The 15,567-nt window shown below is 41.8% G+C and overlaps 1 protein-coding gene across 1 annotated transcript in view; it reads left to right on the top strand.

The window, feature by feature from the left end:
* The window catches only part of LOC126267156 (facilitated trehalose transporter Tret1-like), a 43,226-nt gene extending 33,593 nt beyond the window's left edge, over positions 1-9,633 (top strand). The window contains exon 5 of the mRNA XM_049972099.1: positions 8,334-9,633. Coding sequence (XP_049828056.1) covers positions 8,334-8,657 — 324 coding nt within the window. The 3' untranslated portion in view covers positions 8,658-9,633. The remainder of the gene's footprint in view (positions 1-8,333) is intronic.
* Positions 9,634-15,567: the final 5,934 nt, after the last annotated feature.

Genomic DNA, 15,567 nt, shown 5'->3' with positions numbered 1-15,567 from the left:
GAAGGAGAGTGGTGCACTGTTGTGTTGAGGCCACATCCTTTTGCAGACAACAAAGGGTACAGTCCCTAGGAAGAGGGACAGCACATCTCGCCGGAACACCAGGTAAAGTGGACTAGTCAAACGAGGGACAGCAAATAGCAAGTGTAGAAGTATGAAACGGGAATTTCCCTATGGATGGTGCTGGCCGTCAGCTTAGGGCCCGTGAGACCGCGTCTGCAACTCCATCTGCTTCCTGTAACGGCTGACGAAGATTGTCAACACACAGTAACACAAGTTCCATTCATCGGTGTCTCTTTCAAACCCATAAGCATGTCTTTTTGTGCCTACGAACTACGATTTGAGGATGGCGTTGGTATTCTGTTATCATTTGAAGAATACTGCTGCAGAATCTCATTGAATGCTTGTCGAAACTTTCGGCGAACATGTTCTTAGGAAAACACAGTTTTTCGAATGGTTTAAGAAATTCAAAATTGTTGATTTTGACGTGAGAAACAATGAGCGAGGGAAACCATCGAAAAAGTTCAAAGACAACGAATAGCAGGTGTTATTCGATGAAGATGATACTCAGACTCAGGAGGAGCTCGCGGAACAATTTAATGTGACGCAGAAAGCCATTTCTCTTCTGTTGAAAGCTATAGGAAAGGTGCAGAAAGTGGGAATACGGGTTCCTCATGAACTGAATGAAAGACAGCAAACAAATCGAAAGACCACTTGTGAAATGCTGCTCGCCAGATACAAAAAAAAATGTCGTTTCTCCATCGAGTAGTTACAGACGATGAAAGATGGATATATTTTGAGAATCCTAAGCGGCGTAAATCATGGGTGAATACATGCAAACCATCGACATCCACCCCAAGACCAAATCGCTTTGCAAAGGAGACAATGGTCTGTGTTTGGTGGTATGAGAAGGGTGTCATATATTGTGAGCTGCTAAAACGTAGTGAAACTCTTAACACTGATCACTACCAACAGAAAATGATAGATTTAAATTGAGGATTACGTGGAAAAGGATCGGAATATGAAAAAAGGCAACACAAAAATCGTATTGCTCCATGATAACGCCCCATCACACACAGCAAAACGAGTCAGGGGAAAGATTGAGCAGTTGGAAAATACTAGTGCATTTTATTCTCCAGACTTGGCTCCGCCCGATTATCATCTATTTGAATCACTGGAGAACGCTCTCACTGAACAATGCTTCAATTCGTATGAAAATGTACGAAACGCTGATTGGTTCGCTTCAGAAGAACTGTGTTTCTGGTGTGGGATTCATAGCCGTCCGCAGAGGTGGGACAAATGTATAAATAGCAATTGAGTTTATTTTGAATAAAATATTGTTTATCGCTTTCAAACAACAGACGTGTAATTAGTGCAGCCAAATTCCGAATTCATTGTTCTACACCTGATAAGGTACTGTCAGGTGATTTTGGACGTGCTCGTCCATACGCTGACACAGACTCGTTGCTGGTGGTCACCGATGTGGGTGGCGTGGTGATTGTCCTCACTCCTGAAATAGCAGTTGCGGTTGTTGGAAATTCATCACGGGTGAATGAGACCTCATCTGAGAACAATACAAACTGTTCAAAGTTCAGCACTACAGCATGCGATTGATAATCCATCAGCAGAGGAGAACGCGGGGCTCAAACTCTGTCGATCCCAGTACGTAGACATTTTTTGTGATAGGAGTGCAATACGTATTCCACTAGTACGAGCTGAGTTGTGTGCAGTAAGTCTGTTTGTTGGTCGGGGTTGTTCGCAGTTTAACAGCTGCTGTCCGTACCAATAATAAAGGGAAACAGCAAATCACAGTATGGATTTTAAAAGGGCCATTCTACGGAATCAACTGTTTATAAATTTACTTGATACATATTAAAACCTTTAAATGATAAAATATCACCCAGACTGGATCGCCTGTGACCTGTTGAGGGTATGTTATTGTGTCAGTTATAAACTTTTCTGATAACAAGACAGCCAGGTGCACTAACTTTAACAGTGCTTAAATGTATATTATTTCAATTGTGCTGTGGAACCCACATTCAATTAAGTGTTTGCACAGGGTTGTACGTATTACATGGGTAATCATGAGGCCACATGGCACTGGTTTCCGATGTTATTCACCCTGTCTGTTACACAGATCATCAAAAATAGGAAATTTATACCATACTCCTGTGGTACACTCGCACCTCGCAGAGTGACTCAAGAAAGTGGAAGCTATTCTGACAACGGACCGGAGAACGGGCAGGCGTGTTGTGTGTGGAAGTGAACAAAGTAATCGTTTAAACCAGAAACGAATTTTTAAAAATGAAATAATAGGAACGATTGTGCTGTCATTTCCATGTCAGTATTAAATCATTGCATTTGTTTTGTTTAAGACGGATACATTGTTGCACAGCAGTCGAGATGCCTTAGCACGCAATCTAAAATTAGAAAATAAAAAATAATACCTAGACGTCGACTCTAACATTCGTACTCGAGTATTCTAGCGCTTAACTCTACCTACTGCACTGTCTGGGCAGAATAAGTACAAGGCATTGAATGAAAATACGTACCGGACATGCAGTTATAGTGCTGCGAAAGTGCCTCTTCTTGGTCACAATTTTTTACCGAAAATGCAGGGAACTGCGATGTGGGTTCAGATTGCCTGAATTTGTTTTCTATCTGTATACACAGTGTGTCCCAGGAGGATTCACTGGTATGAGAGCAACGATCATTAGAAGCTACAAGTGTAGTGAACATGGTCTCTAAACTGCTTATCTTAACAGCTATGGCCCCTTGTTCAGTAGAAGAGCGGTCTTTCACAGTAGCGAAGGTGTTCATGTCCTAACAGATGTACGGTGTAGAACCCATATTTATTGGATATTTTTCCTGCTTTAATTCATACTGCCACCTGCCAAAATAGAGAAATCGAAGTGATTGCAATAGAAGAGCTTTGCTTCACACTACTGAAGACGAAAAAATGCTGACACCTGTTAAGGTATGCATTTTATAACCCTTGTTTACTAGACGTTTTTGTTTCGAATGGTCTTTGCTGCCATATCCATTAATTCTGACCATTCTTCCTGGGACAGTATGTATACAGGAATTGTGAAACACCCTGTATAAATGGTGTTTCACAGTTCCTGTCAGAGGCTTCTCAGAGATACAGACGTTGCTTTGTATAAGAGTTTCAATAAGAGATCCATGTCTGAAAATGTACCGTTTGGAAGTAAAATAAGTTTAACGATCAAGTTACTTTCAGATCACCTGCTTCATAGTGTGCATACAATAGAGGAAAAGAGTTTTGACGTCTTCGCCACACAGAAACCTACGGCGTGGACAATGGTTCGAGTACTCGTCGGCAGATTCTCTTCTAGGTGACGAAGGACATCCTCTTCAAACTCGATAGTACTGCTTGTCCAAGGAGCATCACAGTCTACCTTCCTAGTTACAAACACAACAGTTTCTGTAAGCCGTAGTTGCGAAAAAAGGATGGAAGACTAGAGTTTGAAATCCCGACGACGTCGGGGCGTTAGAGACGGAACATACGTTCTAAACGTTTCAGTCTCTCGTGTTGGAAATCAATTGAGCCGTTTCAAAGAAACCACTCCGGCATTTACCCAGCATGAGTTGGGGACATCGAGGGAAACCTAAGTGTGGATGGCCGGACGTTCTCTCCGAGTGCGAATCCAACGTGCCGTCGTTGTAATCGGACGAAATTTGTACGTGAGGTCATCATTACAAAAGAAACTGGCGGCTGCGCCCTTTTCCCAGTATAACAGAGAATTGGGAGATTTCAAAGTACTCCTATAATCAACCTTATTTTATGTACAAAGGGCACATTTGCGGACGTGGAATCCTTACTAAAACTTTGTGTACCGATCCCCTCTATACCTCCTAGAAGCCTAGGAGATGATTCACCACTTGCAGAACTTTTGTTCCCATCAGTATGTACGAGAGGCGTTCAAAAAGAAATGTTTTTTTCTGAAAGCAAGTTGGTTTTACCCAAGATTCCAATATGTCATATTATTCTCCGCTCATTTGGCTACAAAACCTTGTTTTCAACATAATCTCCATTCATTGCCTTGTTCCACCTTACTTGGAGGGCCTCTATTCCCGCATAGTACCACACTACCGGTCGACGCCGGAGTTGACGTCTAACTGCGTCAATAACCTCGCCACATCCACGTACTGGTTTCCACAGAATACATCTTTCGTTCAGTTTATGGCCTCCTGGTAGGCGGCGTAGAACCCGGCAGGCACAGTCCTTTGAGTGCGTCTGCACTATCAAAGACGCATCCAGTTAAGCAGCAAGGTGTTTGGTTGGGATCCGTCGATCACCTCTAATCAGAGTGTCCGCATGTTCCAGCACTGTAGGAGTGGCAGCCATGTGTGACCGACCGGCACCTGGGAGATGGAACAAGTTTGTCCGACCTTGTTGCGATGATGACAGACGCCCTACTCAACGACTCATCATGCTTTTGTTCACTGTCGGGATTCCGTGGACATTCTTCAAGACCTATGATTATCTGCGATGCTGTGGTTTTCCGCCAAAATAAACTCTGTGACAGCTCTTTGCCTGGAACGCACCGTCGTTGCAAACGCCATTTTCAAGGCTATGTATATCGCGGCCACCTATCGGAACTTCATGAAACTACAGGGTTTGAAGTAGGAATACTTTATTATTTCCCACAACAAATTCCCCATTTTTGTAACCGAAAATGGCCGAAAAAAATTGTGTTGCATTACTTACTGAACACCCCTTGTATTATACGCGACGTAATCTCATGCAGTCATTCGGTTTCATCTGCAGGTTTTAGGACATTGATACCTGTGATGTGCGTATTCCAGTTAAATTTGATAACACACATTCAAAGTTTTACAGTTTCTTAATGTTTGGATACCAGTAATTTCAAGCACTGGTTACACTCTGTACCTGCTGACACAAGGTCCTATTTTTATTCGTTAAATTGTGTTCAGCAGCAAGAGAATTTTTTCTAGATTTCTATACTGGAAGTGTGGTAATGGGCTAAGAAACTGTTAGCACAGACAGTTCCACATGCATACCGAAAAGTTCCCGTCGAATACTGTAAACACCTTTAACTCTGAGGTCATGACTGTAATTCAAAGGACGCACCATGTCTTTGATTTTATTTGGCAGCTAAATGACGGTTTTAAGGAGCGTTCATACTTGTCCGCCTCGCTCCTAGTCGCCGTCTGCCTGTGTTTGTCTCTGGAGTCCATATACACCTAGAGAGAACCGTGCACGCTATTCCAGTGGTCAATATGTCCAGTTTCTTAATAGCAACTGTCGTCGCAGCCGCTACATTTTGGGACTAACTAAAAATTATGGAAAGCAGCAAAATTACTGGGATAGTTATTACCTTCGACGCAATGCATGTGCGAGCGTAGCGGAAGAGATATGACGGCAAGTAGTACGTATTCTCTTTAACTGTACTCACGGTTGTAGACTAATACTTCATCACGTTGGGCCACATGTAGCAAAGGAAAGTAGAAACTACACAATCGCGCTACCAGAGGCTATTGACATTTCGAGTTCTTGTTACTGGTGAACATTACTGTCGTCTGATATTCCATTTCAGCACTGCAGCGAGGTCTAACAACGTCTCAGACGTTTTCGAGGCACTGCTGGAAACCCTCGAAAATTCCGTCAACTCTCCTATACCAGCGGAGCGGCGGGGAGTTGTGGTACATTGTGTCCATTATTTGAAAATATTGCAATACAGGTAGCTTTTATTGTTTTAATAAAGTCTTCTGCCAGATTACAAAGAAAGTTTTAAATTTTCCAGTTAAATTTAACACTGAAAAAAGGACTTTCCCAATAAATGTCATATTCAATACTTCCAGGTTTAGGACCCTAGTTACACATCACTATAGTTTTGAAAAGTCAACAACATCCAACAAAATTTGAAATACTTATTTGATACTGAACGTTGACGCTTAGTAGTCCAAAAATCTGCAACTATGTGTTTATCTCTGAATACCTCAAAGCTGTTGAGTTATATGGAATACAAGCACTAAAAGGATAACACATTTCCCTTTACATATATGGAGGGGAGTTTGGTGGCCAACGAGAGTTCTTATTAAAATATAACCGTTTGGCTTCACCCTCACATCTCTACAGAAGGTTCGGTACAGGGTGAGATTCTTAATTGAAGTAGAATTTTCCGTACTCTTTGGAGGTTTTGGACGCCAAACATATTACTTTGCAGTAATCACACAAGAGAAGAAATAGCTGTTTCAGTGACAAATATGATATTAATGTTGTTTCATTCTCCTTCATCGACGCAGCATACTAATGTATCAAATTGGCTCGTAAAGGAACCGGAAAGTCTTCATCATATCAAGAGCCCACAATCACTCCCCTTCTTCGACAGGTATTCCTCTGAAGTGCGAACAAAGAACCCTTCCATTGTTGTTTCTAGGATGCACTCATTTATAAGAAACTAAAGACAATTTCCTTTCTTTTGTCTTTGTAATCCACCAAATTATCCAACCACGTACAAGAAAATGCACGACGATGGTCTACAGAAACCATGTACGAATACTTCTGTTTGACCACTCGACCATAGTCGTAACACAACGGCCAATTTAAACGTCTGCCGAAGCATCACTAAAAAAAAGATGCCTTCAGTTACAAATCGTAGTTTTTATTTCAGTAAACGACGGATTTGGAGCCTTGGAAGCCCATCTTCAGGTGCTCCTTTAGTCTATATAATTTATCTGTCTACGTCAATTTCTGAGAACAGTTTACTCCTGGTCTATTTTACACTGACGACCCTAAGAAACTGATACACCTGCCTAATATAGTGTAGTCCCCCCCCCCCCCCTCCTGCCCTCCGCTCCTCTTGTGAATACGCAGAAGTGCCGCAACACGACGTAGCATGAAAACAACCAATGTCTGAAAAAGTTCTGGAGAGAACCGACACCATGAATCCTGCAGGGCTGCCCATGAACCCAAAAGAGTACGAGGGAGTGGAGATCTCTTCTCAACAGCACGTTGCAAGGCATCATAGATATACGCAATAATGTTCATTTCTGGTGAGTTTTGTGGCCAGTGGAAGTGTTAAACTCAGAAGAGTGTTTCTGGAGCCACTCTGTAGCAATTCTGGACGTGTGGGGTGTCTTATTCTTCTACTGCAATTGCTTATGTCCGTCGGAACGCACAATGGACATGGATGGATGCAGGTGATCAGACAGGATGCTTACGTCTGTGTCACCTGTCTATAAGTATTAGGGATCCAACATCACTCCAACTGCACACGTCCCACACCATTACAGAGCCTCCACCAGCATAACAGTCCCATGCTGACATGCAGGGCCCATAGATTCATTGGTTGGTCTCCATATCTGTAAACGTGGATCCGCGCGATACGATTTCAAACGAGACTCGTCCAGTCAGGCAACATGTTTCCAGTCATCAGTAGTCCAGTGTCCAAGTTGACGGGCCCAGGCGAGGCGTAAAGCTCTGTGTCGCGCAGTCATCAAGTGTACACGAGTCGGCCTTCGGCTCCGAAAGGCCATATCGATGATGTGTCATTCAGTGGTTCGCACGCTGACACTTGTTGATGGCTCAGCATTGAAATCCGTAGCAATTTCCGGAAGGCTTGCACTTCTGTCAAGTTGAACGTTCTCTTGAGTCGACACCGGTCCCACTCTTGCACGATCTTCTTCCGGTTGCAGCGATGTAGGAGATTTGTTGTGTTATCGGATTCCTGATATTCACGACACACTCGCGAAATGGTCGTACAGGAAAATCCCCACTTTATTGCTACCTCGGAGAAGCTCGTGCGCTGACTACAACACCACGTCCAGAATCACTTAAAACTTGATAACTTGCCATTGTAGCAGCAGCAACTGATCTAACAACTGCGCCGGACACTTGTCTTATATAGGCCAGCGCCGTATTATGACTGTTTACATATCTCTGTATTTGAATACGGTTGCGTACACCAGTTTCTTTAGCACTTTAGTATACAAAAAGGCTTTTCTAGAGATGAAACGTCATCGAACGTAGACCTAGGCAGTTTGCAGCATTGACGATGAATTCACCTTTTTCCAAAACCGTAAAAAGGCTTCTCAGCCAGGATGTATCAGCACGTATATTTTTAAAAAATGACGATAACAAATTTTAAAACAGTAGTAACTTCACCATTTAAAGGCATTTATTCAGAAAACTATTCGCAAGAAATTTTGTGCGCTCCAGACCTGAAATCAACAACATAGCGCACCTTGTGAGTGCAGAATGGTCGGCTAGTTCTGTAGGCGGAAATCAGATCACTGAACTGTTCGGTAGTACTAAGTTGACGAAAGATGCACGGTGATTCCTGTTTCAGGTGTCCTTCGGCATGGGCCTGAACTCTCTGCTATGGGTGATGCCCAACGAGCTGGTGCCGCCCTCGCTTCGAGTGCTGGCCTCCTCCTCCGTCTACGTCTTGGTGGCGGTGTTGGGCTTCAGCGACACCAAGCTGTTCCAGGTGGTCACCGACGCCTACGGCGCTTTTATACCTTTCTGGTTTTTCGCGACGTGCTCTTTCCTAGGGGTTATCTTCGTGTGGTTCTGCATTCCTGAGACCAAAGGACGCTCGTTGGCCGACATATCATCTGAGAAGAGCGTCGAACCTTCTCCACAGCACGACCAGTCCAGCCAACCAACTTGATCACTCAGGCGAATACAGACGGTATTTTAGCACCCTGAGAGATACAGCAAGCTGTATGATGCCGACAGGGGCTATACCGTTTCATCTACATTGTTAAATGGGGACTTGCATCTCTCAATCGTGAATGTTGGACTAATGATGTACACTTCCTGTGGAGGAACCGGTGGAAGGATGACAGACATCGCTTGAAATGGACAACCTCTATGTTTGTAACTTCTGGAGTGTGGTAAAAACCTACGACACAATAACTCAGAAAGTGGTCCCTCCGACAACAGCAACAGCAGAATCCTGTGTTCAGTAACCCCAAAATAATGAGGGCAGACTCTTTACACAGGAACAACTTACTTTTATTTTGTACATCGTTGTATAATAAACGTTTATGTTTTTTTACTGGTACTTATAGCCAGTTTCCTTGTATACTTTAGAGGCCTACGACATAATACCTCTCAAAGTAGTTCCTCCGAAAAGAGCAAGAGCAGAATCCTGTATTCAGTAGCCCAGTGGAATAAAATAAGACTCTTTAGATAGGAACAACTTACTTATATTTTTTACATCGTTGTATAACAAATGTTCATGTTTTTTACTCGTACTTATAGTCAGTTTCCTTGTGTACTTTGGAGACCTACGAGATACTACCTCTAAAAGTGGTTCCTCAGAAAAGAGCTACAGCAGAATCTGCATTCAGTAGCCCAGTGTAATAAAATAAGACACTTTACATAGGAACAACTTACTTGTTTTTTTTTACATCATTGTAAAATAAATGTTTATGTTTTTTACTGGTACTTGTAGCCAGTTTCCTTGTGTACTTTAGAGGCCTACGGCATAATACCTCTAAAAGTGGTTCCTCCGAAAAGAGCAACAGCAGAATCCTGTATTCTGTAGCCCCAGTGTAATGAAATCAGACTCTGTACAGAGGAACAACTTACTTGCATATTTTACATCGTTATAAAATAAATGTTTATATTTTTTACTGGTACTTATAATCAGTTTCCTTGTGTAGTTTAGAGGCCTTCTCTGGTATTTTTAATGCGTTACCTAACCCTCACAGATTCTCTTCCTTTTTTACATTGTAGTGACTAAATTATTAATGTGTGAAAAATTTGACCTATCTAAACGGAAGTCACTATTAAAAAGACGGTATTTCTCTATTATTTTGACGACATGGTTATGATCTTTATCATTCATTTAAACCAACTTCTATGCTCTGAAAGCCACTGAAATGGGACCAGTTTCCAGTATTACCAAGATTGCAGTTGCTTTGAATAAATGCTGTGAGCTTTCCTCGCTCTCCTTATTCGTGACATAGTACTTGTAGCTGGAAAGGGAAGTATGCACATTCAGTAATAAAATTTGATATATGTCATGTTCATATGAATTCATTCATACCAGCATTGCCTGGGTATACATTATGCCAATTTTCAATCATGTAGGAATGCTTCTAGTGAAATATCGACATTTCATCACCATGTATTCACACACCATCTTTGAAATTATGAACAGTCGTACAAAGAAACATGCGTTATGTGCAAGTGTGTAAATACAATATCTAAATTACAAACACTTGGCCCTGGCGATTTTTATATATTGGGCGTACCAGCTTCGTGTGCCTACAATCTGATTTTGTATACATTCTAACGTGTGCGCGATTTCCGGTACGCTGCTGCGTTCGATATAGAATCGAGTTTGTTCGAACAGTCAAGTGATATTTGACTCGCATGACGCGAATTACCTACAATACTAAGCTCTGCATAAATTTGACACTTTCGTGAAACAGCATTAAATCCTACCACTGTACAAACTCCTGTTGTCTTTGAACAAATTTACAAGTTCTCATACAGCACTGGTATGTATGGATATGTAAACATTCAAGTAAAGGTAACAGAGAAAGACGGAAATGTCCTCCCATTTACCAAGTAGGTTGTAAAAGAGCAATTCCATCCCTGTTCCCATATTAGAATAACAGGTAAAATCTTCACCATATTTTAATCAGTTTGAAAACAAGACAGCAGCATTCAGATGAAACAATCAAAGCATTATTCAGGTGATACAATTAAGACAGTTAATCATGAATTAAATGAAGAACAAACGCAATACGCTGTAATAAAGCGACTGTAATTTTTATCACGAAATTAAATTACAGGGAATGCCTGTTCTTGGAGTTTGTACCAACAGACTCCATTAGGTCGCAGAACAAGCGAAAACACGAGAATTGCATATATCAAGATTGCAATTTTTTATTTATTTATTAGTTGTGGTTGTTACACGTGATCAGCGTGATAGAAATATTTCAGTGTGTGTTTCAATAATTTTTAGTGTTACGTCCATAGTAAATTCAAAACACCAAGAAAGGTTGTGGTCATAGTACCCACAGAAGCAACTAGATCGCAGGCCAATCAAAAGATTGGAAAGAACTCGGGATTCCCAAGTGCATAATCAGTCCCATCCTCCGTTATGGCAGTCTCACCTGGATATTCGCCCTCCCCCCCCCCCCCCAAAAAAAAAAAATTCTCTCCCTCCAGATCCTTGAGCACCATTCACTCCACCTCGCCTTCTACATACGAGTCCTGTCCCCCATGCGGATCCTCTATGACCTGATCCCTTTCCCCCATCTGCTCCTATTCCTTGAACATATCCGTGTACTCTACACCTCCCACTGCCTTGATCCCCCTCATCCCCTGGTTGCTCCTCTCCAACTGCCGCCCTCTGCCACTCCTTCACTGTTTTGTCCTCCCTAGGATCCATGTCGACAACCTTCATCTCCTTTCCCAAGGTCGCTTCTGTAGACTCCCCATCCGGATGATGCCCTCTCTCCCTCCATTTATCCCTCTTATAAACTCTGATGCTCACCTCCCCCTCCCATCCTCTGCCCATTCCATGGGCTCCCACTCCCACCCCCCTTCCATACTGTTTTTTCCCCACCTGTCCTCTCTCTGCCTCCCTTCTCTCCCCTGGGTCCTTTTGTATTTCCCTCCCTGCCTTTCCCCATTCCCTACCCCGTCTGCCCTGCTTTCCCTCCCCCCTTATGATTCCACTCCATCAGTCGCTTCCCCCGCCCCTTCGTTTCTCCTCTCCTCCCCTCCTTTTTTCCCCTCATCTTTCCAGGTACCACCCACCCCCCCACCCCCATCTGCCCTTGGCTGTGGTGTGTCATCTTTGTGTTGGCTTTTTAGTGCTGTGTTTTCAGTGAGTGTTCAGTTCTGTGCGTCATTTCCGAAGTATTGGGAACGGAAATTATACTGTCGCTGCAAGTGATTGTTATATCTCTTGCAAACAAAAACCAGCCTGTCGCTGTGTATTCTAGTTGTCTGTCTACCATTTTATCTGTGTGCTTCCTGTGTATTTAATTAGCATCGCCAATCCATTGTTTTATGTTTAACTTTCCACAATTTTCTGCCGTTTTACAGTTGAAGTCAAAGTTTTATCACCTGCTTTTATTGTTTCTTATCTTCTTCTTCTGTTTTAAAAATTCTGTAGGCTGAAGAGCAGTGCGCTAAGCTGCTGCCAGCCCACTTCCTTCGCGGAATCGAAATTCAATAAAAGGGAAGAAAGGGGGGATGTAAACTATTCGAACAGATTGGTTCATGTTTGAACTCAAACCTACAAACGTCTCTGCTGCACTCTTCGCACCTATATAGATAGCTTTTATTTTTGCTTATAGTGGCCTATATATAGTCCGCCAACACAATGCAGTCTCATAGAGAACTAAGTGAGACAAACTGATTCCGTTTTATATATCAAATTACATTTTTCCAGAATGTTACAGAGGCTATTTGTTGAAATTTGAGATTACAATAACTTCCTGTTCCTGTGCAACTGAAAATTTGGGTTAAAATTGCATTATTTTGTATGGCATTTTGAAAGTGAATGGCTCAGACTAGCAGCAATAAATTTAATCTTCATTCTCAAGTAATGTGCGGATACAACATAAGTGACTCTATTTACATTGTGGTGATTGTCCAAGGAAATAATTACACATTGTAATATTAGATTGGTGTTTCAGTCCAGTTTGATTTAACGTTCATATCCAATCTATAGTAAACTGTCATTATCCAGGTTGTAGGGATTGCGTGACGTATAGTAACTACAAACGGACGGAATACTTTTCGACGCATATTTGATAGTTTGTTTACTACGAAGCGCGATTTTACATTTATTTTACAATTCTTTTACCAAGATTTTTTATGTTGTGGGAAGTTAAGGAGATGGGACCTGGATAAACTGACTAAACCATATGTTGTACAGAGTTTCAGGGAGAGCATAAGGGAACAATTAACAGGAATGGGTGAAAGAAATACAGTAGAAGAAGAATGGGTAACTTTGAGGAATGAAATAGTGAAGGCAGCAGAGGATCAAGTAGATAAAAAGACGAGGGCTAGTAGAAATCCTTGGGTAACAGAAGAGATGCTGAATTTAATTGATGAAAGGAGAAAATACAAAAATGCAGCAAGTGAAGCAAGCAAAAAGGAAAACAAACGTCTCAAAAATGAGATCGCAAGTAGTGCAAAATGGCTAAGCAGGAATCGCTAGAGGGCAAATGTAATGATGTAGAGCCTTATCTCACGAGTGGTAGGATATATACTGCCTACTGGACAATTAAAGAGACCTTTGGAGAAAAGAGAACGACTTGTATGAATATCAAGAGCTCAGATGGAAACCCAGTTCTAGGCAAAGAAGGGAAAGCAGAAAAATGGTTCAAATGGCTCTGAGCACTATACGAATTAACTTCTGACGTCATCAGTCGCCGGTCGCCGGTCGCTCGGTTCCAGACTGTAGCGCCAAGAACCGCACGGCCACTCCGGCCAGCCGAAAGCACAAAGATGGAAGGAGTATATAGAGGGTCTATACAAGGGCGATGTTCTTGAGGATAATATTATGGAAATGGGAGAGGCCGCAGATGAAGATTCAATGGGAGATATGATACTGCGTAAAGAGTTTGACAGAGCACTGAAAGACCTAAGACGAAACAAGGCCCTGGGAGTAGACAACATTCCATTAGAACTACCGACAGCCTTGGGAGAACCAGTCCTGACAAAACTCTACCATCTGGTGAGCAAGATGTATGATACAGTCGAAATTCCATCAGACTTCAAGAAGAATATAATAATTCCAATCCCACAGAAAGTAGGTGTTGACAGATGTGAAAATTAGCGAACTATCAGTTTAATATGTCATAGCTGCAAAATACTAACGCGAATTCTTTACATACGAATGGAAAAACTGGTAGAAGCCGATCTCGGGGAAGATCAGTTTGGATTCTGTAGAAATGCTGGAACACGTGAGGCAATACTGAGCCTACGACGTAACTTAGAGGAAAGATTAAGGAAAGGCAAAGCTACATTTCTTGCATTTGTAGACTTAGAGAAAGCTTTTGACAATGTTAACTGGAATACTCTTTTCAAATTCTGAAGGTGGCAGGGGTAAAATAGAGGGAGCGAAAGGCTATTTACAATATGTACAGAAATCAGATGGCAGTTATAAGAGTCGAGGGACACGAAAGGGAAGCAGTGGTTGCCAAGGGAGTGTGACATGGTTGTATCCTGTCCCTGATGCTATTCAATCTGTATATTGAGCAAGCAGTAAAGGAAACAAAAGAAAAGTTCAGAGTAGGTATTAAAATCCACGGAGAAGAAATAAAAACATTGAGGTTCGCCGATGACATTGTAATTCTGTCAGGGAAAGCAAAGGCCTTGGAAGAGCAGTTGAACGGAATGGACAGTGTCTTGAAAGGACGGTATAAGATGAACATCAACAAAAGCAAAACGAGGATAATAGAATGTAGTCGAATTCAGTCGGGTGATGCTGAGGGAATTAGATTAGGAAATGAGACACTTAAAGTAGTAAAGGAGTTTTTCTATTTGGGGAGCAAAATAACTGATGATGGTCGAAGTAGAGAGGATACAAAATGTAGACTGGCAACGGCAAGGTAAGCGTTTCTGAAGAAGAGAAATTTGTTAACATCGAGTATTGATTTAAGTGTCAGGAAGTCGTTTCTGAAAGTAGTTGTATGGAGTGTAGCCATGTATTCAGGTGAAACATGGACGATAAATAATTTAGACAAGAAGAGAATAGAAGATTTCGCAATGTGGTGCTACAGAAGAATGCTGAAGATTAGATGGGTAGATCACATAACTAATGAGGAGGTATTGAATAGAATTGGGGAGAAGAGTAGTTTGTGGCACAACTTGACTAGAAGAGGGGATCAGTTGTTAGGACATGTTCTGAGGCGTCAAGGGATCACCAATTTAGTACTGGAGGGCAGCATGGAGGGTAAAAATCGTAGAGGGAGACCAAGAGATGAATACACTAAGCAGATTCAGAAGGATGTAGGCTGCAGTAGGTACTGGGAGATTAAGAGGCTTGCACAGGATAGAATAGCATGGTGAGCTGCATCAAACCAGTCTCAGGACTGAAGACCACAACAACAACAACTTGATGGTGTTATATTTAATTGACTTTATTTTGCTGCTAATTATATATTTGGTCTGAGTACATGTTGTTGTTCTATACTTTTTCGTGTTCCAGTAAGTCAAAAAAGTTTCCCTGGGAATATTTATTTTTAAAGTCTGTGTGTTCGTTTGGAATTTCATATGGACAGTCTTTGGTATGTATATACAGGGTGATTATAATTAAAGTTAAACTTTCAAACCGCTGTAGAAATAACACCAGTGTCACAATGACGTCAAACTGCAACGGAATATTACCGGAGAGGGGGCAAAACGTATAGCAGAAGAAAAATAAACAGTTACAAAATGTAGCAATAGTTGGCGCTGTAAGCATCATAATTTAATAGTGGTCTATTGCAAATGAGAAATGAATCATATAACAACGCCTAAGGTGTACATTTGATGTTAAAGAAACTGTACTTCTCAGTGTGCATGGCATACAGGTGCGATACTGTTAGTTATGTAAG

The sequence above is a fragment of the Schistocerca gregaria genome, chromosome 4, assembly GCF_023897955.1.
Source record: "Schistocerca gregaria isolate iqSchGreg1 chromosome 4, iqSchGreg1.2, whole genome shotgun sequence".
Taxonomy (NCBI): domain Eukaryota; kingdom Metazoa; phylum Arthropoda; class Insecta; order Orthoptera; family Acrididae; genus Schistocerca; species Schistocerca gregaria.
Note: the sequence above shows the minus strand (reverse complement) of the source record. Positions and strands in the feature narration are given on the sequence as shown.